Source organism: Thalassophryne amazonica, chromosome 12 (genome assembly GCF_902500255.1).
Source record: "Thalassophryne amazonica chromosome 12, fThaAma1.1, whole genome shotgun sequence".
Classification (NCBI taxonomy): Eukaryota; Metazoa; Chordata; class Actinopteri; order Batrachoidiformes; family Batrachoididae; genus Thalassophryne; species Thalassophryne amazonica.
In genome coordinates this window covers 28,909,189-28,927,572 of record NC_047114.1, presented here as the reverse complement: position 1 = coordinate 28,927,572, position 18,384 = coordinate 28,909,189, and the positions used below count along the sequence as shown (strand labels likewise).

The following is an 18,384-nucleotide window of genomic DNA, read 5'->3' as shown; positions in this document are numbered from 1 at the left end:
ATTTGCTTTGTGTATGTATCTGCGCAACCCTGTTACAAATACAATATGGCCTGGAAAAAGGATATTTTAAAATATTTTTCAGTAAAACCTATTTCATTCAATAAAGGAAGTACGTTTACCCTGAATAGTCATATAATTTTAGGCAAGACTGTTGATATTGTACATATGAAATATAACACATGCTTAATAGACGCTGTGTCTATGTTTACTTCACTGCAATTCTTCAAGACCTCACTATATGCTTACGCTAAATTGCACCCTAACATCTCCTCTGACCTTGAAGAAGTCCCAGGTGGAAAGGTGTTTAATCCTTGAGAGGTATTTATTCCCTAAGATGTGTTTTTCCTGTCTTTGCTCCTCTTATGGGCCTCTCTCCACTTTTTTCTTTGGGCACGCTGCTCTTTTGCACTGTGATTTCTCTGCCTTTTCTTCTTTCCTGTTTCTATATCTTTCCTCCACTTTTCTCTCTTTTTGTAGGTATTCCTGTCTCCTGTTCTCATCTGCATCATGTCTGGCACGGTAGAGTCACTGCTTCTCAGCAGCACTCAGTGCAATTCTCTGTAGGAATCCATTAGAAATACTCATATTAGGCCTATCTATTGCAAATAATAATAATTGTAAATAATCACAACAATCTAATCAAAATTAATTTATTTTCAGATGTTATTTGATCTTAACATGTATTGTGGCACACTATGCAGTAATGACGCTGTTCTAACTGAAGAAACGTGTAAATTCTGGCTATTTATTTTAAATATGTAAAATATGTAAATATTTTGATAATATGAAAGATATTCATATGTAAATACATTAAAGTACACAAATAAATTCATTTTTATCATTTAACTAAACATCTTTAACCATAAACACCCTGATAACTATGATAATAACCATGTTATATAATTTTAGTAACAGGGTTGCAAATCAACGCTGATACAGCATCTACCTAATGAACAAAAGCTAGCTGCTTAATTTAGCTATTTTACCAAGGTCAAGGACCAATGTAGTTTTACAAATACAGAAAATAAAAATTGAAATTATTCAACATTAGTCTTAAACTATGAGTAACAGGGTTGAGTGGTTTAGCTTTACGCATTCAGTTAACCCAGAAAAGTTTGAAAATCTATCAAAGATGCAAGAGGGCACTCACCTTTGGTCTACCCATGGATTTTGAAAATGTTTGGATGATGTAATTTCCTGTTTGTAATATGACATGATATTTTAACCCTTCATCAGCCAGGCAAAAATGGTATGGGTAACAGGGTTGTGTGCATATTCAGGGACACAACTTCATAGCACAATAAATAGTATTCAAAATATGTTTTATTCATTTTTTGTTGTTGTTGTTTTTTACAGGTACAATAGATTCATGTAATGAAAATACAACAGAAGACAATTAATTCAAGACTTATTTTAGATATTAAAAATGATGTAAAAGCTTGTCACCAGGAGGTGGGGACAAGAGAAAAACCTCATTTTTAAAGGTATTTGATACCTATTCACTATATTTAATTATGTAAAGACACAATTTCTTTCCAGCAGATTATTATATTTTGCTTTATGACAGTGTAATTGGCAGGTTATGTGATATATTTTGTTATTTTGGACTAAAGTATTTTAAATATCAGGTGGGGGACAGCAAATGTCCTCTAATTCTGGAATGTCTCATACATGTTTATAAAAATGTTTTGTTTTCATCTCACTAACACAGTCTTCACATGATCAGACGCAACTGCAGTCAGTTACACACTGCTGTGATAATACAAAAGACATTTATATAAGCCCCTAATCAGTGGTGGGCACAGATAACCAAAAAATTAACTTCGATAACAGATAATCAGATAACTGAAAAGTTATCTTCGATAAAGATAAAACAATAAACCACCCAAAAATGTATCGGAAGTTACAGATAACCGATAACTTCCAGCATTGTCTCCAGTATAGCTGTAACTACTAACAAGCTGATTTTGAGTTTTAACACTGCAATCGCTTTTGGAATTATCAAAAATGACAACAGACCCAAACAATGAGTCAGCACTTTTGTCTTTCAGCATCCTGCCCCCTGCTGGAAGCTTCGGTTTACTACATGACTTCCAGCACAGACATAACTGAGAGGAGCAAGAAAGCTCAACTCTATCCAATCATAGTGTTGCCATCAGGTCAAGGTCTTGGAAAATAAAAACCCTGCTGAGTTATGGTTTGGTGTATAAATAAAATGAATACTGATAGAATAACTCCACTAATGTCAATTCTGTCATTTCTGCAAAGTTAAGATATAACATATATCTTTTAAAGTGGAATAATGCACTAATTCTGAAGTTTTGTAACAAACACAGACAGATGGCATTCCGGATAAAATGTGCCTCTGCTCACACTGATTGGATGATTCATTCTATGTAAACCAACACGTTAATGTGAGGTGTGTCGTGTGCTGGTGTTTACAGATAAATGTGCTTTTGTAAAATATGCCATTTTTTATTTGTAAAAAAAGGCATTTTCAAAAAAAAAAAAAAAAAGCCAAGTTGTAATTAGATAACTGTCTGATATAACCGGTGTCAAAATACAACCCCTGGCAAAAATTATGGAATCACCGGCCTCAGAGGATGTTCATTCATTTGTTTAATTTTGTAGAAAAAAAGCAGATCACAGACATGACACAAAACTAAAGTCATTTCAAATGGCAACTTTCTGGCTTTAAGAAACACTATAAGAAATCAAGAAAAAAAGATTGTGGCAGTCAGTAACGGTTACTTTTTTAGACCAAGCAGAGGAAAAAAATATGGAATCACTCAATTCTGAGGAAAAAATTATGGAATCACCCTGTAAATTTTCATCCCCCAAATTAACACCTGCATCATATCAGATCTGCTCGTTAGTCTGAACACACCTTGGAGAGCTGTTGCACCAAGTGGACTGACATGAATCATGGCTCCAACACGAGAGATGTCAATTGAAACAAAGGAGAGGATTATCAAACTCTTAAAAGAGAGTAAATCATCACGCAATGTTGCAAAAGATGTTGGTTGTTCACAGTCAGCTGTGTCTAAACTCTGGACCAAATACAAACAACATGGGAAGGTTGTTAAAGGCAAACATACTGGTAGACCAAGGAAGACATCAAAGCGTCAAGACAGAAAACTTAAAGCAATATGTCTCAAAAATCAAAAATGCACAACAAAACAAATGAGGAACGAATGGGAGGAAACTGGAGTCAACGTATGTGACCGAACTGTAAGAAACCGCCTAAAGGAAATGGGATTTACATACAGAAAAGCTAAATGAAAGCCATCATTAACACCTAAACAGAAAAAAAACAAGGTTACAATGGGCTAAGGAAAAGCAATCGTGGACTGTGGATGACTGGATGAAAGTCATATTCAGTGATGAATCTCGAATCTGCATTGGGCAAGGTAATGATGCTGGAACTTTTGTTTGGTGCCGTTCCAGTGAGATTTATAAAGATGACTTCCTGAAGAGAACATGTAAATTTCCATAGTCATTGATGATATGGGGCTGCATGTCAGGTAAAGGCACTGGGGAGATGGCTGTCATTACATCATCAATAAATGCACAAGTTTATGTTGATATTTTGGACAATTGAAAGGATGTTTGGGGATGATGAAATCATTTTTCAAGATGATAATGCATCTTGCCATAGAGCAAAAACTGCAAAAACATTCCTTGCAAAAAGACACATAGGGTCAATGTCATGGCATAGGGTCAGTGTCAATGAGCAGATCTGATTTGATGCAGGTGTTAATTTGGGGGATGAAAATTTACAGGGTGATTCCATAATTTTTTCCTCAGAATTGAGTGATTCCATATTTTTTTCCTCTGCTTGGTCTAAAAAAGTAACCGTTACTGACTGCCACAATCTTTTTTTCTTGATTTCTTATAGTGTTTCTTGAAGCCAGAAAGTTGCCATTTGAAATGTCTTTAGTTTTGTGTCATGTCTGTGATCTGCTTTTTTTCTACAAAATTAAACAACTGAATGAACATCCTCTGAGGCCGGTGATTCCATAATTTTTGCCAGGGGTTGTGAATAGAACACTGCCATTCGCCTTATTTACGTATCCCATAATCCCTTGTGCTCCAGAGAGTCGCTGCAGTCAAACAACATATAGAGAATCCACATGATGACAATTGTAAATTCATATTATACTACAAAAATGTATTTTTATGCTTTTCATCACGTTAATAAGAAACTGCATGCATGATACCCTGAAAACTTGCTAAAACAATTATAACAAAGAATCCGTGTCTGCTACGTTTAATCTGATTGGAATTTAATAAACGCAAACCGAATTTCAGACATCTTATATATATTAGTCTGGAACAAAGAGGACAAACAGTTTTGTAAAGAACAATAATCAAGACGTTAAAGAGCAAACTTCACTTTCCCCCAGAACGACATGATCAGGAAGCGAGCGTAGCTCACAGCAGCTCCCATTGAAAATGATGGAGAGAGAGATTCTCACATGTTTACATAAAACAAACACAATAACAACGTCTATAAACCCAGAGAATATATTCATGAGAGTTTTAGGCACAATATAAAAATAGTTTTATGTTGCGATGTTAATTGTGTTGTCCATGTGCAGTGGTTAAAGTGCAGTTTTTGTAAATTAAGTTTGAAAAAAAAGAGCTTCTGTTTACGTTTTGCTTCTGGAAACACGAGTCTGACGTGTGGTTTGAAAATATCAGCCCAGCTTCAGTTTGAATACTGCCATGAACACTACTGGCCAGTAGATGGTAGTAGAGGCCTTAACAACTTGCAAACACAAAATTCCAGATAATCTGTGTTGCTACTTGCTATGTTTAGATGTGTGGAATTTAATAAAAGCAAACAAACACAATAATGTCTATAAACCCAGAGAATATATTCATGTGAGTTTTAGACACTAGATTTTAATGCTGTTGTCCTGATCAGAGTGTCTGAAATGCATTTCTCCTGTCATGAACGTACTGAGATTACCGTACTGAGATTACCCTATCCCATAATGCATCAGGACACAGCATGCCCCACACTAAAACCTTAAAAATTAGTGCATTACTTTAAAACTAAAACATATATCTGATATTTTCACTTTATAAAACTTCAGAAGTGACATTAATTTAAATAACTTGTTCGAAATAGGTTTGGGTAAAATTTGAACCATAAGTTAAAAATGTATGCCGTTAACAGTCTAAAAGTTATTGGACAAACATTTATCGGAAGATAACTAGTCCGATAATGGTTTTCAAAGTTAACTGAAAAAATAATCCGATAATGAAAACTTTATCTTCGATAATTATCTGTTATTGGATTATCGGAACTGTGCCCACCACTGCCCCTAATTTAGGCAATAGCATGTGCTAGATTTTTTTGCCAGATATATTTATGTAAGGGATCATTTAAATGACAAATGATACTGACAAACCGACAACATTCTTCATGAGAAAGTACACAAATACTATAAACTTACTAAGCAGTGCACAACACTGAAGCTACAGACTGAAAATATTAATTTCTTGCCATACTCAGTTACAGTAACACATCAATCAACAATGAAAATCAGAACAAAATAGTAATTTTTTGTACTACTGTAAGGTTTATACAAATAAAAATGTGTAGACAAATAAAAATTACAACATGAAGTAGATACACTTACACCAACTCTGATGTAAAACTAAAGGCATGTGTGCTTCCACACCTGGTGGATGTGATTATACAACCCCTGGCAATAATTATGGAATCACTGGCCTCGGAGGATGTTCATTCTGTTGTTTAATTTTGTAGAAAAAAAGCAGATGACAGACATGACACAAAACTAAAGTCATTTCAAATGGCAACTTTCTGGCTTTAAGAAACACTGTAAGAAATCGAGAAAAAAGATTGTGGCAGTCAGTAATGGTTACTTTTTTTAGACCTAGCAGAGGAAAAAAATATGGACTCACTCAATTCTGAGGAATAAATTATGGAATCACCCTGTAAATTTCCATCCCCCAAACTAACACCTGCATCAAATCACATCTGCTCGTTGACATTGACCCTATGTCATGAAATTGACCCTATGTGTCTTTTTGCAAGGAATGTTTTCACAGTTTTTGCTCTATGGCAAGATACATTATCATCTTGAAAAATGATTTCATCATCCCCAAACATCAGAAAAGTGTCCAAAATATCAACGTAAACTTGTGCATTTATTGATGATGTAATGACAGCCATCTCCCCAGTGCCTTTACCTGACATGCAGCCCCATATCATCAATGACTGTGGAAATTTACATGTTCTCTTCAGGCAGTCATCTTTATAAATCTCATTGGAACGGCACCAAACAAAAGTTCCAACATCATCACCTTGCCCAATGCAGATTCGAGATTCATCACTGAATATGACTTTCATCCAGTCATCCACAGTCCACAATTGCTTTTCCTTAGCCCATTGTAACCTTGTTTTTTTCTGTTTAGGTGTTAATGATGGCTTTCGTTTAGCTTTTCTGTATGTAAATCCCATTTCCTTTAGGCGGTTTCTTACAGTTCGGTCACAGACATTGACTACAGTTTCCTCCCATTCGTTCCTCATTTGTTTTGTTGTGCATTTTCGATTTTTGAGACATATTGCTTTAAGTTTTCTGTCTTGACGCTTTGACATCTTACTTGGTCTACCAGTATGTTTGCCTTTAACAACCTTCCCATGTTGTTTGTATTTGGTCCAGAGTTTAGACACAGCTGACTGTGAACAACCAACATCTTTTGCAACATTGTGTGATGATTTATCCTCTTTTAAGACTTTGATAATCCTCTCCTTTGTTTCAATTGACATCTCTCGTGTTGGAGCCATGATTCATGTCAGTCCACTTGGTGCAATAGCTCTCCAAAGTGTGATCACTCCTTTTTAGAGGCAGACTAACAAGCAGATGTGATTTGATGCAGGTGTTAGTTTTGGGGATGAAAATTTACAGGGTGATTCCATAATTTATTCCTCAGAATTGAGTGAGTCCATATTTTTTTCCTCTGCTTGGTCTAAAAAAGTAACCGTTACTGACTGCCACAATCTTTTTTTCTTGATTTCTTATAGTGTTTCTTAAAGCCAGAAAGTTACCATTTGAAATAACTTTAGTTTTGTGTCATGTCTGTGATCTGCTTTTTTTCTACAAAATTAAACAACTGAATGAACATCCTCCGAGGCCGGCGATTCCATAATTATTGCCAGGGGTTGTAGTTTTTGCCAACTGTTTACACCCAAAAAGCGAATGCTTAGACTAAAACGTCAAATCCCAAACTTCTTGGAACAATAGCTAAAACACTACGTGACAATACCCTAAACACATTTTCTGCTTTGAGCTTGCTTGCAATTCTTCCACACTGTTGTTGCAGTACATTACACACAGTTTCCTGCATTAGATACTACTACTAAAATACCTTGTTGTCATTGGGAAAACACTTCATAAAAATGCAAAACACATCTGACAATTGGAAATACTTATTCATACATATGAAAACACACAGAAAACTCACCACCAGTCAGTCTGACATTTGGCACTAAAAAAAAGAGCTCAGGTAAGACATTTAGCCAAATGTGCAATCATGGAGGGGATAAGACCCAGAGAAAGAGGAAGAAGACAAGGAAGACAAAGAGAGATATGTGGACAAGGACAAAGACAAAGACGGCCAAGAAGGAGAAATGTTTTAGATGAAATTCGAGCAACTTTGGTGGACCATGTGATCAACCACGGCTTCACACTGAGGGAAACTGCAATCTAAGAAAGGTGCTGTCTCAATGAGAATAATTGATGTAACAATTTGCATATATTTTTTCTTTTGTTATTTCATAATGCCACAAGACGTCTCTAGTTATGTAAGTTGAAATAACTTTAAGTAGTGAAGTTACAGTAAAATAACTTAAGAAAATCTATGCAACTTTGTTACATCACTTTTTCTCATTGAGACAGCGGTTCATTTTTAGACAAAGAGTCAACTCAAACCTCAGCCACTACACAGTGGATTTTACTGTCAAGTGCAGTATCATTCTGATGTTACTGTACCAAGTAAACTACAGTACTGTAAACACTTGTTTTCATTGTTTTGTGTTTTGAATTTGAACTGTACAATACTCTGTCTTTCTTTAGGTATTTGTAAGAAATTTATATTTCTTTGTAAAAAAAAAAAAAAAACAAAACAAAACAGAGAAATAACATTTTTGTTGCTAACTACTGGAGCTTTCAGCTCTTGCCTGAGAAAAAGTGAATAAAAATATATTGCCTCCAGTGTTTTGCGTAAAACACATCAGTGTGTTGCTGTTGATGTGAAAGTGTTTCCAAATAGTGCATGTGTGTATCATTTTGTTGCTAGGATGACATTTTTAAAAGAAATTGTTACGTTTTGACTATAGGGTTTCATTTTGACAGAGCTGTGAGAAGCTTTACAACAAGTACGAGGTCTGTTAGAAAAGTATCGGACCTTTTAATTTTTTTCAAAAACCTGATGGATTTGAATCACGTGTACTTGCATGAGCAAACCTTGAACCTTCGTGCGCATGCATGAATTTTTTCACGCCTGTCGATTGCATCATTTGCTTGTAAGCAGCCTTTGTGTGATGTGTGTGTGTCGTGCGCTCTGCGTTTTTTTCATTCCAAGGAAAAAGACGGAACGAGTGGAGCAGCGCCGCATCAAATTTTGCCAGAAACTGGGCGACAGCCAGGTGGAAACCATTCGGATTATTCAGACGGCTTTTGGTGACGAACCTATGGGCATCAAAAAAATTAAGGAGCGGTACAACCGGTTTAAAGACGTCCGCACAATGGTGGAGAGCGCGCCGCGCTCCGGGCGGCCATCAACCTTTTAAAATGACCAGATCATTTCCAAAGTGAACGCTGTGGTGATGTGGGACCATCGTGTGACTACCCGAGAAATTGCGGAAGAGGTGGACATCAGCACTTTTTCGGCACATTCCACTGTGAAAGAAGATTTGGCTATGAAAAGAGTTGCAGCGAAATTCATGCCGATGGCTTCGGCATGAAGCTGATGGCGGAGCAAAAGTGCTTTTGTGTTGAAGTCTCACAGGACATGTTATGACATGCCCACCTCTTCCACCATTCGGACGATTCAGATGGCTTTCAGTGGCTTTTCAGTCGTGTAACTATCTGAGAAATTGTGGAAGAGGTGGGCATGTCACAACATGTCCTGTGAGACTTCAACACGAAGGCGCTTTTGGAAATGATCCGGTCATTTCAGCATGTTGATGGCCGACCAGAGCGTGGCTCGCTCGCCACCATTGTCTGGACGTCTTTAAACTGGTTGTACCGCTCCTTAATCTGTGTGATGCCCATAGGATCGTCACCGAAAGCTGTCTGAATAATCTGAATGGTTTCCACCTGGCTGTCACCCAGTTTCTGGCAAAATTTGATGCGGCGCTGCTCCAGTCGTTCCGTCTTTTTCCTTGGAATGAAAAAACGACAAAAGACTACACCCATCCTCACACAAAGGAGGCTTACAAGCAAATGACGCAATCGACAGGCGTGAAAAAATTCACACATGCACACGAAGGTTCAAGGTTGGCTCATGCAAGCACACGTGATTCAAATCCATCAGGTTTTTGAAAAAAATAAAAAGGTCCGATACTTTTCTAACAGACCTCGTATTGTGTCTTATCTTGGTTATGTGTAGAGTTTTGACACAGCAAACCAACTTTTGCAAAATGTGTGTAAGCAATCGGCAAAAACTGTTACTGTTACATGTAATGTTTTGCAAGAAGTGTGAATCTAAGTATGTGCTTAGGGCCTCATCACACAAGTCAGAGCAACACCCATCGGGGCATCTCGTATGAGCGAACCACGAAACATCACGCCGTTGGGCAGGCGTGCACGATGCTGGTGTGATGGTTGAAGAAAAAATAAATCATGCTGCGACAGGTTTGTGCATGCAGGAACACAGCAGCTTTTCACAGCAGCTGCGTGATGTGTAACCACATTGTGCAGCTGCTGTGAAAATAAAATTAAAAGAAATTACATGCCACCCACACCAAAAGCTCTGATTGCTAGTCAGAAACGTTACTACTAATCTGTAATCACTGTAATGTAAAAGCTGCAGGAAATTGCCTCAAATCAGGAAGGACCTGGACGTATTAAAAAAAAATTCCACACCATATAAAAACACCGCATTTTATTGATTATCTCTTATCAATCAATACAAATATGATCCATCTGTTCCTCTGTAGATGACCCATGGTTACAGACAAACAGTCATGAAATGACATGAATGATGAAGCAGTTCGCTCTTCTCATGTCCACATCTACTGGTCCTGTGCGTCCAGCCGGCCGTGTGTGCATGTTCTGCCAGACATGCATGTTTTGTGGACGTCGTGCCGCAGGACTGACAGAGTGTCATGTGGAAAAGCGCTCACGTAGGTGATGTGAGTGTCAGATCGCCTGCTGCGTGTTCTGATCTGATGGTCCGTTTCAACGTGGGAGCAGCCTGTCAGTGTCTGCGCTATGCGTATGCTCGCTCTCTGCAGCCTGTCGCCACAGCGATAAATGTTTTTATTTATGTCCACGTAAGGACAGCAAGCAGACATGCATGTCACAGTGGGCAGTTGTTAGTTCATGTCTGTCCAAACAGTACGTATTGTCCAGCTGGGACATCCAGATCCACAGCTCCCCACAGCTGCTTCTTTTGGCGGACACACCTGTTAGTTCAGCACACACACCAACGTGTCACTGTGTGTGTTTGCAAAGCCACATTCATGGGGAACTCAGACAAATTTTACATCCAGCTTGACAGTGATTGTCTGCAGACTGTTTTCATGACGATAGTACGAATGGCCACACATTTTCTAAGTTTCTAAGTATACATTCTTGACCGCTGATCACGAATGTGATGATCTGAGGCAGAGGCATCAGGTGTCCTCAGGAACTGCTGCAACCTGTTACCACGTTTTAATTAATGGCACGTGTTGCTGGCGAATTATCAGGAACCATTATGCACAGTCAAGAATAATGTTCCACACTGTTCCGTGCTATTGCACGTAACAGCACATCATTACGTTCTGTCAATGGGAATGAGGCGAATTGTCTCCACACACACACACGCACACCCATATTCATCCATCAGCTGCTAAACAATTCAGATCGCTCCAGTTTGCTCCTCAAAATCTACAGCAGAAGAACTTTGTGATTGCATGCTTAGTTGGGCTCTGTGCCATGGAGTGGCGCAGAGAGGAGGAGGAGATGGAGAGAACCAGATGTGTGGCTCCACGCGGGTCTCGTCTCGCTCATTTTCCCAAACATCAGGCGCAGCAGCAGCAGGTGGAACACCTGCAGGAGCGTGTTGATGAGCATTGGAATGAAACTTTTAGCCAACTTGCTGTCACTGTCCTTCTTCAGCATACTGCAGCAATGAAACTGAATGCGGTGCAGCAGGGTTTAATTGTGGACATGTCAGAGAAGAACGCTATCACGCTCTATTAAGGATCACCACTAATCAAGACGGATGGCAGCTGGTCTGCTCTGTGTAAGCCTGATCCTGTCAGATCTCAGAAGCTAAACAGAGCAGGATCTGGTTAGTACTTGGATGGGAGACCTCTTTAGAACACCAGCGACAATGTGTGTTTCTCCAGGGAAAAACTGGAGTTGCGTCAGGAAGGGCATCCGGCGTAAAACGTGTGCCAATTACTAATGGGGATCTGGCTGTGTCTGCTGTGATGACCCCGAACTAAAACAAAACTGGGAGCAGCCAAATGACCAACAACACCTAATCAAGACAGATGAACACACTCAGTTGCAACCTCCACGACATGAGGCGAAATGAGAGTAGTGCATGAGATTCGCGAAAGATTTTTTTTGACAGTCAAAAACATGCTCCATGAAAATCATGAATATCATGAACCAACACGCACTATTAAGAAACCTATTCAGATGCATTAAGTCATGTTAAGAATGTCAGGAATGTGCCAAGAATGATACAAATATGACATTCATAACGCGTCCTGCCCACGTGTAAACGCAGCATAAAAAGAAAGCCACACTGGCTACTTCCTACGACTGGAACACTGGAAAACTGATGAGGCATGACACAAGATACAAATAATGGACTCCAAAGTAAATAATGGCCCAGTCCCATGGCACAGACGAGTCCTGAACGAAGGGAAAAAGTAAAAAAAGTCACAATTCGTTGAGAAAAGGTGGACGAAAGAGCTTTATTACCAAACAGCCTGCAAAGCAAGAGCGCAAAAGGGACAAAAGAGGAACTTAACAAAACCAAAGCTAATGATCTCAACACCTTAAACAAAACGTGCCTGGAGCCACAGCTGGAGCAGTGTGTGTCTGCATCTCTGAGTTCCAGGACTCGGTGTTGGGATGGAGCTCATAGTGCCTGAGTCCTGGAGAAACTGCAAACAGAAGCTGTGGAGATCTGTGTGCACGTCGGTGGACCACCTGCTCTGGTCCCTTGTCCAGAACAAAGGAGGGATCATCTCTTTCATCATCAGAATCCTCACTGTCTGATGACACGCTGCGCGCTCCATCTTCCATCCATCCATCCATCCATCCATTTTCTTCCGCTTTATCCGGAGTCGGGTCGCAGGGGCAGCAGCTCAAGCAAAGCTGCACAGACCTCCCGATCCACACACACCTCCTCCAGCTCCTCCGGGGGAACCCCAAGGCGTTCCCAAGCCAGCCGAGAGATGTAGTCCCTCCAGCGTGTCCTGGGTCTTCCCCGGGGCCTCCTCCCAGTGGGACGTGCTCGGAACACCTCTCCAGCAAGGCGTCCAGGGGGCATCTGGAAAAGATGCCCAAGCCACCTCAACTGACTCCTTTCGACATGGAGGAGCAGCGGCTTGACTCCGAGCTCTTCCTGAGTGACCGAGCTCCTCACTCTATCTCTAAGGGAGCGCCCTGCCACCCTGCGGAGGAAACTCATCTCGGCCGCTTGTACTCGCGATCTCATTCTTTCGGTCATGAGCCAAATCTCATGACCATAGGTGAGGATCGGAATGTAGATCGATCGGTAAATCGAGAGCTTTGCCCCCCTACTCAGCTCTCTCTTCACCACGACGGTCCGATACAGTGACCGCATCACTGCAGATGCTGCACCGATCCCTCTATCGATCTCACGCTCCATCCGTCCCTCACTCGTGAACAAGACCCCAAGATACTTAAACTCCTCCACTTGAGGCAAGGACACTCCACCGACCTGAAGAGGGCAAAGCACCTTTTTCCAGTCGAGAACCATGGCCTCGGATTTGGAGATGCTGATCTTCATCTGGGACGCTTCACACTCGGCTGCAAACCGCCCCAGTGCACGCTGAAGGTCCTGATTTGACGAAGCCAACAGAACCACATCGTCCGCAAACGGCAGAGACGAGATTCTGTGGTTCCCAAACCAGACCCCCTCTACACCCCAGCTGCGCCTAGAAATTCTGTCCATAAAAATAATGAACAGAACCGGTGACAAAGGGCAGCCCTGGCGGAGGCCAACGTGCACTGGAAACAGGTTTGACTTACTACCGGCAATGTGAACCAAGCTCCTGCTGCGGTTGTACAGGGACCGGATAGCCCTTAGCAAAGGACCCCGGACCCTGTACTCCCGGAGCACTCCCCACAGGGTGCGCCGAGGGACACGGTCGAATGCCTTCTCCAGATCCACAAAACACATGTGGACTGGTTGGGCAAACTCCCATGAACCCTCGAGCACCCGATGGAGCATGTAGAGCTGGTCCAGTGTGCCGCGACCAGGACGAAAACCACACTGCTCCTCCTGAATCCGAGGTTCGACCATCGGTCGAAGTCTCCTCTCCAGTACTCTGGAATAGACCTTACTGGGGAGACTGAGGAGTGTGATCCCCCTATAGTTGGAACACACCCTCCGGTCCCCCTTCTTAAACAGAGGGACCACCACCCCCATCTGCCAATCCAGAGGCACTGTCCCCGATCGCCACGCGATGTTGCAGAGGCGTGTCAGCCAAGACAGCCCCAACAACATCCAGAGACTTAAGGTACTCAGGACGGATTTCATCCACCCCAGGAGCCTTGCCACCAAGGAACTTTCTAACCACCTCGGTGACTTCGGCCCGGGTAATGGATGAGTCCGCCTCTGAGTCCCCAGTCTCTGCTTCCTCTTCGGAAGACGTGACGATGGGATTGAGGAGATCCTCGAAGTACTCCTTCCACCGCCCGACAACATCCCCAGTCAGGGTCAACAGCTTCCCACCCGCACCGTAAACAGTGCTGGTGGAGAGGCATCGGACGGTTTGCCAGAATCTCTTCGAGGCCGACGATAGTCCTCCTCCATAGCCTCCCCGAACTCCTCCCAGACCCGTGTTTTTGCCTCTGCGACCGCACCCGCTGCAGCACGCTTGGCCTGCCGGTACCTGTCAGCTGCCTGTGGGGTCCCACCTACCAACAAAGATAAGTAGGACTCCTTCTTCAGCTTGATGGCATCCCTTACTTCCGGTGTCCACCACCGGGTTCGGGGATTGCCGCCGCGACAGGCACCAGAGACCTTGCGACCACAGCTAAGAGCAGCCGCATCGACAGTGGAGGTGGAGAACATGGTCCACTCGGACTCCATGTCTCCAACCTCCCCCGGGATCTGGGAGAAGCTCTCCCGAAGGTGGGAGTTGAAGACCTCACTGACAGAGGGTTCCGCCAGTCGTTCCCAGCAGACCCTCATGATACGTTTGGGCCTGCCAGGTCTTACCGGCTTCCTACCCTCCCAGCGGATCCAACTCACCACCAGGTGGTGATCAGTCGACATCTCTGCCCCTCTCTTCACTTGAGTGTCCGAGACATGTGGCCAAAGGTCAGATGATACGACTACAAAGTCCGACTCAGGGTGTCCTGGTGCCACGTGCACTTATGGACACTCTTGTGCTCTAACATGGTGTTCGTGATGGACATACTGTGACTAGCACAGAAGTCCAACAACTGAACACCACTCGGGTTCAGATCAGGGAGGCCGTGCTTCCCGATCACCCCCCTCCAGGTCTCACTGTCGCTGCCCACGTGGGCGTTGAAATCCTCCATCTTGCTCCAATTAAAAAAAAAAAAAACGCTCTGTGCTGTGGTCACTGCTGTATCACTGTATTATGTTCTAAGCCATATATATTGATTTATAACAGAAAACTGTCAAAAGGGGGAATAAATATAAGTGTAAAGATGATTGAATATATCAGAGCAGTAAATTGATCAGTGCGTGTGAACGGGCATTGACTCGTGTGGTTATTTCAACCAGCTGCAGGCTGGTCCACAACGTGAATTCTGCCTTCCAGAACAGCTCTTTATATAATCATTTGAATTATCTAGCTGTTGCCACATGTACATGACAGCTGGATTGTCATTCCTACACTCATATTGTTATATTTAATAAAAATAATAAGCGCACACAGCAGCTGCTGCTGCTCTCACTACCACTGCATTCAAGTACCGTCGGAAATTACACAACTTTTTTGTTGTTTCCGGCTTCTGTACTGTGTGAAAACATTCAGCCGGTCGAACGAAGTCAAACTAAACAATAACGTTACAAAAACTAAACAAACGATTAAAAAACTTCAAGTACGGCAGCAAAGCGAAACATGGATGAATTGAGGTTTTCGTTGCCCTTCGTTCAAAATTTTCAACAGTTTAAAAATCCTGACGAAGCGCCAGCTGCAGGAACGAAGGTGCGCGAAGGTTAAACAATGCCAACGAAAGTCAACAAAAGTCCAGATTTCTTGTGTCGTCAGGGCTTCGTTGCCCTTCGTTAAGTGCCATGTGACTGGGCCATTACATGAAAGTGACCTTAAATAACCAGCTGAGTTAATTGGATGCCGGTGTACTGATTAGACAGCAAACACAATTATTAACCAAAAGAGAACGCAAGGAGGCAACAGAGAACAGATATCACAATCCAGGGTGACTGGGACATGAGAATAATAAAGCACACAAGGTGGTGGCAGAGAACAGATTGGAACATGTGAAAACCTCTAAGTGGAACAACAAATACCAAGAGAACTGAAGAACTAACAATAAAGAAGGTGGACTACAAATAAGAAATAAACAGAGACCAAAAACAGTAACAACATAACAAAAAATACCAGACCACAAGGGGAACAAACCAGAACAAAACCCCCATAATAGTGTGTGTGTGCGCATGCACGTGCAAAATGGTGTAACTTGTCAGTCACCTGCATTAGAAAAAAATACATAATATATGAAGAAATCAATATAATGAATTACCTTCCATTAAAGGACATATTTTCTTCCAACTTCTGATTCCACCTTGACTAGTTAACTGTCCCAGAGACACTTCCAGAAAGAACATCGGGATTCCACATGCAAACAGGAACAAAACATAAGGAACCAAGAAAGCACCTAATGGAAAGAATTATAAAAACCAAAATGGTTACAGGTCAAATTAAGCAACATACGACAATTCTGTCTCTACTTCGAGTATTTATTTAGTTGTATTTTGTATATTTCTTGTTCTTACCTCCTCCGTTTTTAAAGCACAGATAGGGAAACCGCCAAACATTGCCAAGACCTACGATTTCTCCAACTACTGCAAAAAAATATTCGCTCTTGCTAGACCACTGTCCTCTCTCCTTCAGCTTTGGTGCCGTTGTTTTACCATCAATTAACATCCTCTCTTGATTAATTGGAGGCTCCATTTGAACTGATCAGATGCACTAAAAAGTATCAAGAAAACACACGGTCACAAATGTGTTCCTGCTCATTACAAAGTGGGAAAAATATTTGCCGATCAGTCGTCGCACTCACTTTTAGGCACTAGCTGGGCTTCCATTGCATTTATTGAATTACTCAATTTCTATACCCACATATTCCAAGTGTGGCGAAGCGGAGTTGATTTTGGGTTTGTTATTCTGATTAAAAAGGAACTATAATTTAATTTTAATCTTAGAGGAAAGGATCGACAACGCCACCCAGGGATATGGCCCTGGGACGGTTCAAAGCCCAATTTGATCAAAAAGGCTGTGCTAGGTACGGGAAACAGAGAGGTGTGTTTATCACAACATAGATTTATTCTTCACAATTGATTTAAAATATATAAAACATATCACAAATTACACATTTATCATTTCATTGTACTGCTTGTTCACAGCTTTATAATGCACATTCCCTTCAGGCATTTTGTGGCGCTTTGCACAAAGTTAAATTGTTCAGTTTTTATATTGCACTTAGCACAAAGTAAAATTATTCAGTTTTTATATTGCACTTAGCACAAAGTAAAATTATTCAGTTTTTATATTGCACTTAGCACAAAGTAAAATTATTCAGTTTTTATATTGCACTTAGCACAAACTTAAATCATTCAGTTTTTAATATTGCACTTAGCACAAAATTAAATTGTTCACTAGGGTGGTCCTAAAATACAAACTTCAACTTTTTCAAGGTGCTTCTTCATTTTTTTGTTCCATTTGGTGAAATAATATATTGAGTGAAATTTCATAAGAATTGAAAAATATTAACCACTGCCGCTTGACCCCTGTTTTTGCACCAGGCGAGTAAAATTTTGAGTTCTTGAATGGATACAGCAATGGGAAGACAAAACACAGTTCAGCAGTTATTATAAGTATTGTTAGCACCATTTAGTCCTGCACTTGAGTCTAGAAACCACCACATCATTTCTAAACGGATGGCTGTGTGGAGTCTGGCTGGACATCAGCCATTTTCCGGCAGATTTCACTTTTAACAAGAGATTTTGTCATGGAAAGCTGCGCGGAGGCTTTGCGCGTCACGACCAATTCACTGATGAAGCGAGACAAAAGAACACCTCCGTTTCGGAGTCCGCGCGGCTTTCCATGACAAAATCTCTTGTTAAAAGTGAAGTCTGCCGGAAAATGGCTGATGTCCAGCTCTTGTGATAACCAGAGAAATTGCACACGACGGTCCCGGCTCCGCACAGCCATCCGTTTAGAAATTATGTGGTGGTTTCTGCCTCTTGATGGTGGCTCGGAGCGCGGCGCGCCATTGTGGGCCGTCCTTAAAGCTGTAGTAACACTCCTTATTCTCTGTGAAGCCCATAAAATTTTCACCGAAAGCCAGATAAATTTTTCGAATGGTTTCCAGCTGCCTGTCTCTAACAGTTTCTGAAAAAATTCTGATGGAAAAAAAAGCCCAAATCATTCCGCCATTTCCTCGCAATGAAACAACGACGAGAGGGGTGGACCAGTGCTCACTCAAAGCCTGCCCACAGGTGAATGACGCAACCGACAGGCGTTGAAAACTCACGCATGCGCACGAAGGTTCAAGCTTGGCTGACGTAAAAACATATGAATCAAATCCATATATTTTTTGCATAAAATAAAAAGGTCTGATACTTTTCTCACAGACCTCGTATTCAGTATTCATGTAATTAAAATGGCATGTGCTACAAGAAAGAAGAAGGTAGTGTGGCTGATTAGCTTCC

The 18,384-nt window shown here is 41.4% G+C and overlaps 1 protein-coding gene across 1 annotated transcript in view; it reads right to left on the bottom strand.

The window, feature by feature from the left end:
• LOC117521187 (sodium- and chloride-dependent GABA transporter 2-like) overlaps positions 1 to 16,597 on the bottom strand; it is a 125,943-nt gene extending 109,346 nt beyond the window's left edge. Inside the window, 2 exon segments of the mRNA XM_034182537.1 lie at positions 16,194 to 16,328; positions 16,447 to 16,597. Coding sequence (XP_034038428.1) covers positions 16,194 to 16,328; positions 16,447 to 16,597 — 286 coding nt within the window.
• Between the last annotated feature and the right edge of the window lie 1,787 nt (positions 16,598 to 18,384).